Consider the following 5745-nt stretch of genomic DNA (forward strand, 5'->3'; position numbering starts at 1 on the left):
TGCTGAGCTGGGAGAGGCGGGGTCGGCGGGCTCCAGTGTGCACACCCACCCCCTCTGAGCCGAGCTGCGGGGGATCCGTAAAGGCTGAGGATGAAGCAGGTCCCCAGTTCCTGGGACACATGGAGCTGAGGCTCAGTCCAGAACATTCCAAGGAGACAGGAGGCGAGGGTTGGTGCTGTGCAGGGGCCTGGCCTCGGGGACCAGGACAGGTGGGTGCCGGGCTCCACCTCACCTCTGTGCCACCCCTGCCGCAGGCCACTACGTCAGCGCGGACTGCACCATGGGCCAGGCCGTAAGGTGCTGTCCGTGCCCACCTGACTCCTTCCTGGCCCACCCCAACAGGGCACAGTCCTGCTCGCCGTGCACCCAGTGCCGGGAAGGTAAGTGGGCGCCGTCGGCCGGGGTGTCTGTGTCATGTAAAGCAGCCTCCCGGGGACCTGCCTGGGGGAGTCGCCCCAAAGGCAGTGATGACGGGGGCCCAGGCGCTGGGCCTCGGACGCCATCACGGGGCACGCGTGCTTGCCGAGCGCGGGAAGCGAAGCCGCGATGGAGAGTATGAGGGCGCGGCAACGCACAGACTCCTTCCCAGGACACACAGGGGCCTGGCCCTCAGCGCTAGGAAGGTTTCACTGAGCTGAAATCATAGCAATAATAGTAACGATGATAATAAAATAAGCTGCAGTGGAGAGAGACGCAGGCGTGGCAGAGAGGACGAGGCCTCAGGGGTGGACGTGCCTACAAGGAGCCCTGAGGTCCTTGGTGTGCGGGGCTCTGTGCTTGGGCGTCGCCCCGTGGACCAGGGTCAGGGCACGTGTCTAGGTCGCTGGTACAATCCCCAGTCGAGAGCGGGAGGAGGCAGCCGGTCAGTGTTTCTCTATCATCCACTTTCCTATCTCTCCCTCTCCCTGTCTTTCTCCCTCTCCCTTCTCTCGGAAGATCAGTAAGAACACCCTGGTCGGTTTGGCTCAGTGGGTGCGGGTCAGCTGAGGACTGAGGGGTGCAGGCTGCACACCCCTCATGGCGGGCTCAGGCCCTGCTGGCCGCAGTTGGGTTGTGGGAGGGAGGCTCTCATCACTGTCTGTCTCTCTCACATTCGATGTTTCTCTCTCTGTCTCTCCCCTTCCCTCCACTCTCTCTAAAAACATCAGGGGGGCCCGGCCGGCTTGGCTCAGTGGTTGAGCATCAACCTGAGAACCAGGACTTCATGGTTCCATTCCCGGTCGGGGCAGATGCCCAGGTTTCGAATTCCCGGTAGGGGGCGTGCAGGAGGCAGCTGGTCAGTAATTCTCTGTCATCACTGATGTTTCTCTCCCTCTCCTTTCCTCTCTGATATCAATAAGAATATATATATTTCTAAAAAAAATTTTTTTAAAAGCATTTTCCAAAAGTCTAAACTTGAAGATTTTATAAAAAAAACAATCAAACTATAATTAAAGAAAAAGAAAGGGTCTCTGAGAGTGAAGAGGTGGACCGTCCTACGTCCGCCAGAGCCGGTGCCGCACGTGGGGGCGCAGGGCAGTGGGGATCCTGGCCCGACGGGAGACGGGGGGTCAGTGCCAGCCTCGGAGGAAACACTGGGTGTGGTGGGTGACATTCCCGCGGGCCTACCCCACTCCCCACCCACCCGCCTCAGGGAGGGAGATTGTGGATTCGGTGCCTGTGACGCGGCAGCAGGAGGGGCCGGTATGGGTGGGATGGAGTCCCAGCCCTGGTGCTGCCTGACCCCTCCCCTCCCCCCGCAGACCAGGAGATGGTGAGTGACTGCACCCCGACACAGGACCGGCGGTGCCAGTGCAAGACCAGGGAGTTCTACTGCGACTCTGAGCCCTGCCCGGAGAGCTGCCACCCCTGCACCAGGTACGGCCTTGGGGCGCGGGCAGCCACGCAGCCTGGGTCCCCCCCCCCGCCCCCCAGTGGCGTGTCTGCCTCGGGTTCTGCTGCTGCCCCTCGGTTCTCCCCTCTGTAACCTGGTAGCACCTGCCACGTGGAGGCGCCTGCAGATGAAATCCAACCAGTGGCCTGGCTGTTCCCACCGGGGGCCGCCCTGGGGCCAGGGCTCCGTCCACCCAGAGCCACGACCCGCTCATCCCACCAAAGCCCCCGTGGAGTCGGCACAGAAGCCGAAGCACAGAACCTGCCCGGGTCCCCGAGGGGTGGAGGGTGGGGGCTGTGGGAGACGCAGAGGCCGGAGGAGGGAGGGCAGGTGGGAGCCATAGACGGTTCCAGAGGAGGCGGCTCCAGGCAGAGGAAGAGCCGTGAGCCCCGTGCCCTGTCCCAGCTGCAAGGCCGTCCCTGCAGCAGGGCCCTGGTTCTGTCACAGGCTCCAGTCCTGGCGGCTTCACAAACCTCCAGGGCCCGCAGCCCAGGAGCCCGAAACCCAGGTGTGGGCACGGCCGGCCTCACGCGGGCTCTGGGAGGACCCTCCTGCCTCCTGGGCTCTCTGGGTGGGCTCGATGGGGGGACCTTCTGGGAGACATGACAGCGGTAAAATCGTTGGCAAAATAGCTCCCTTTTTAAAAGAAATAGATTTTTATTGGTGTCAGAGAGGAAGGGAGAGTGAGAGAGAGGAACGGTAATGAAGAGAGAGAATCATGGACCGGCTGCCTCCTGCACGCCCCCGACCGGGGATGGAGCCCGCAACCTGGACCTGTGCCCTGACCAGGAATCGCACCGTGACCTCCTGGTTCAGGGGTTGAAGCTCAACCACTGAGCCCCCTGGCGGGCAGAGCAGCGCATTTTGTGAGGCGGGTGTTGGCCCTTCAATGCAACTCAGACCATGTGAATTGTGGCCCTGGGACCTGACAAGTCCAAAGTAGGGGCCGCCTGCAGGTCCGGTTCGATCAGGGCTCTGCTTCTCTCGACTCCTTTGCCTGCCCGTCTCCATGGGCTTCCTCTCGGGGCTGCTCCCTCTCAGTGCGGCTGTGGCTCCAGCAGGTGCCGTCCTCAGAGCCGCACCCCAGGGGCCCCGAACTCCCTCACTGTGCTCTCAGCGGTCCCGGAGCCGGTGGGCCGATGGTCTGGGAAAGCCTGGCACAGGCTGCCGGAGCCAGGGGCCCTCCGGGGCGGGGGCTGGCCTGCCGGGAAGTGATGCTCAGGGTCCTTCACTCCTTCCTCTCAGCTGTCCCGGCGCCACCCTCCAGACCTGCAACGCCACGAGGGACACCGTGTGCGCCCCAGCAGCCCAGCCAGAGCCAGGTAAGCGGCCCCCCCTCTTCCACGGGAGCCAGCCTGTGCGGGGGTCAGTGCTCAGCTCTGCCCCGTAGAAAAGAGGCTGCAGGCAGGAAGTGGTGGGTGTGTGTGGCCGGGTTCCAAGAAAACGTTATTTTTTTCTAATATATTTCTATTGATGTCCGAGAGGGAGGGAGAGGTAGGGAGAGGGAGGGAGGGAAACATCCATGATGAGAGAGAATCATGGACCGGCTGCCTCCTGCACACCCTCCACTGGGGATCGAGCCCACAACCCGGGCCTGTGCCCTGAGAGGGAATCGAACCCGGACCTCCTGGTTCATAGGTCGACGCTCAACCACTGAGCCAGGCCGGCGGGGTTTAAAGCACATGTAATGCCCATCCCCCCACAAAAAGAACATAGTTCGGACCTAATCTGTGATTAAACACAAGTGGTCAGAGCCCTGGCCGGGTTGGGTCAGTGGTTAGAGCCTCGGCCCGTGGACCAAAGGCTGGTGGGTCGATTCCCAGTCAAGGGCACGTCCCTGGGTTGCAGGCTCAGTCCCCAACCCGGTCGGGGGGTGCGGCAGCCCATCGATGTGTCCCTCACACTTTCACAACCACGCTTCTCTCTCTGTCTCTCCCTCTCCTCCATCCCCTCCACTCTCTCACAAAAAATCAATGGGAAAATGTCATCGGGCGAGGATTCACGAGAAATAAATGCACTTCAGGAAGCTGTTGGAGGAGCAAGGCCCCGTGGCAGGGTCACTGCTGTCCGTCCGCCTCCTGGGCTGGCCCGACGCCGGGGCCACAGCTCTGATGGGCCTGCCCTCGCCGGGTCCCTGTGGTGGCTCCGCTGGGTGCTGTAATGTCACCCGGGGGAGACCAGCCCCCGAGCGGCCTCAGCAGCTGGCTCCTGGGTGGCCCTGCCCTGTCCCTCGGGCCACCTGGCCGGGCCTTCCCGCAGTCACCATGGGGTCCTCTCCCTCGTCCCCACCTTCGGGGGGGGGCTGCTTTCCGGCCCGGGATTCAGTGACGCTCGCCCCAGAGCCCCCCCCTGGGGCACCGGACCTTCGCCCTCTTCTGGGAGGGCGGACGCTGCGGGCAGCGAGTCCTTCCGCGAGGGACGTGCTTACCCGCTACCGCGCTCTGTGCCCCCAGGACCCCCAGCCGGTTCCCTGGCTGTCAGCGCCTTGGCTGTGTCTGTGGTTTGCATTGTCATCATCGCCATCGCCATCGGCATCGCCTGGCGGAGAAGAAGAGGTAAGCGGAGGAGAGCGCTCCGGACGGGAGAGCAGCAGCCCGAGGCCCGGCAGGCTCTTGACCGGCGTTTTCCATTTAAAATACAGCTGCGCTCACTTCCTTATTCATTTTTAATATATTTTTATGGATCTCAGAGAGGAAGGGAGAGGGAGAGGGAGACATCAATGATGAGAGAGAATCATCGAGTGGCTGCCTCCTGTGCACCCCACACTGGGGATCGAGCGCACATCCTGGGCTCGATGTGCTCTTGACTGGAATCGAACCCGGGACCCTTCAGTCCACAGGCTGATGCTCTATCCACTGAGCCACACCTTCGGGGCGCCAGGTGCTTTCTGGAACCCCATCCTCTCAGGCAGCTCTGGGAGGTCTCCCCAAGTCACAGGTCAAAGTTCAGGCAGCCCAGAGCCCACGAGGCTGCAGAACTCGCCCAGGCCTCCCATCCCAGCCAGGCTCCCCTGGCCGTAGCCTCGTCCGTCCTGCGGCCCCACCGCCTCTGGGAGGAGGAGAGCAAGCGCCGGGCCAACCTCCGCACACCCATCCCCCGCCCCCAGGGCTGCCGCCTACCCGGGTCCTGGGTCCCTTCTCCAGGGTCATGGGCTCCAGGACGAATGAGCTGCAGGCAGGTCAGGAGCCACGCCGGGTCCTGGCCACATGCACCTTCCGGAAATGTGAGTCTGTTTTCCTTCTGGTTTCCTCTTTTCAGCCACCAATAAGCTTATTGTGAACTCGGACATGAGGTCCTGGGACGGGACTGGAAGATGCTTATGACGTCAGTTGGGCTGGAAGGAAATGGCTTCGAGATGCGAGACCACGGAAGCTCCGGATCCTGTGCCCCACGTTGTAGTGAGATGCTGCTTGTCAATAAAAATATATATTTTTAAAAGTCTCTTGCGTCGGCTTTCGGGCGGGGCCCACACGAGGGGAGGCCTGGCCCTGCCGTGACCTTGGCGGGTGTCTGAGGTCACAGCACCCAGTTTCTCTCCGGGGTCCATCCCTTTGGCGCCTCCGGGATCCCCAGATGGGCCGAGCGCCTCCTGCTCTGAGGAGAGTCCCTGTAAAGCTTCCCCGGGGGGAGGGGGGGGTCAGGGTAGGCAGGAGCGTCACTGCCTGGGTCCCAGGGGCCCTGAGCTGGTGGGCGGGACCCGCTGAGGGTGCTGGGTGGCCCCCGACCCCCTGGCTCTTCCCAGGCGCTGCACCCCGCGGACTGGAGGGTTGTCTCTCTGCCCCCAGCCCCCTCCCCGGCTCCTTGGTCTCTGAGTCCTGGGATGCCCCCTTGGCCAGGAGCCGGGCGTGGCATGAACTGGGTGACATGTATGA

At 62.9% G+C, this 5745-nt stretch overlaps 1 protein-coding gene across 1 annotated transcript; it reads left to right on the top strand.

The window, feature by feature from the left end:
- The first annotated feature begins 164 nt into the window (after positions 1–164).
- On the top strand, positions 165–5289 carry LOC102251408 (tumor necrosis factor receptor superfamily member 26-like). Its single transcript, XM_014533125.1, has 5 exons — positions 165–380; positions 1743–1857; positions 3119–3195; positions 4327–4428; positions 5132–5289. Exons 1-5 carry the CDS (start codon positions 281–283, stop codon positions 5194–5196), a joined length of 459 nt encoding a protein of 152 aa, XP_014388611.1. The 5' UTR covers positions 165–280; the 3' UTR covers positions 5197–5289.
- Positions 5290–5745: the final 456 nt, after the last annotated feature.

Source organism: Myotis brandtii, unplaced genomic scaffold (assembly GCF_000412655.1).
Source record: "Myotis brandtii unplaced genomic scaffold, ASM41265v1 scaffold940, whole genome shotgun sequence".
Lineage (NCBI taxonomy): Eukaryota > Metazoa > Chordata > Mammalia > Chiroptera > Vespertilionidae > Myotis > Myotis brandtii.

What these genes read in the sequence shown, in the direction of transcription:
- LOC102251408 (XM_014533125.1), top strand. Translation starts at nt 281, where the DNA reads ATGGGCCAGGCCGTAAGGTGCTGTCCGTGCCCACCTGACTCCTTCCTG. An exon ending in GTGCACCCAGTGCCGGGAAG is followed by an intron (nt 381 to 1,742) that starts GTAAGTGGGCGC and finishes CTCCCCCCGCAG; the next exon opens with ACCAGGAGATGGTGAGTGAC. An exon ending in AGCAGCCCAGCCAGAGCCAG is followed by an intron (nt 3,196 to 4,326) that starts GTAAGCGGCCCC and finishes CTGTGCCCCCAG; the next exon opens with GACCCCCAGCCGGTTCCCTG.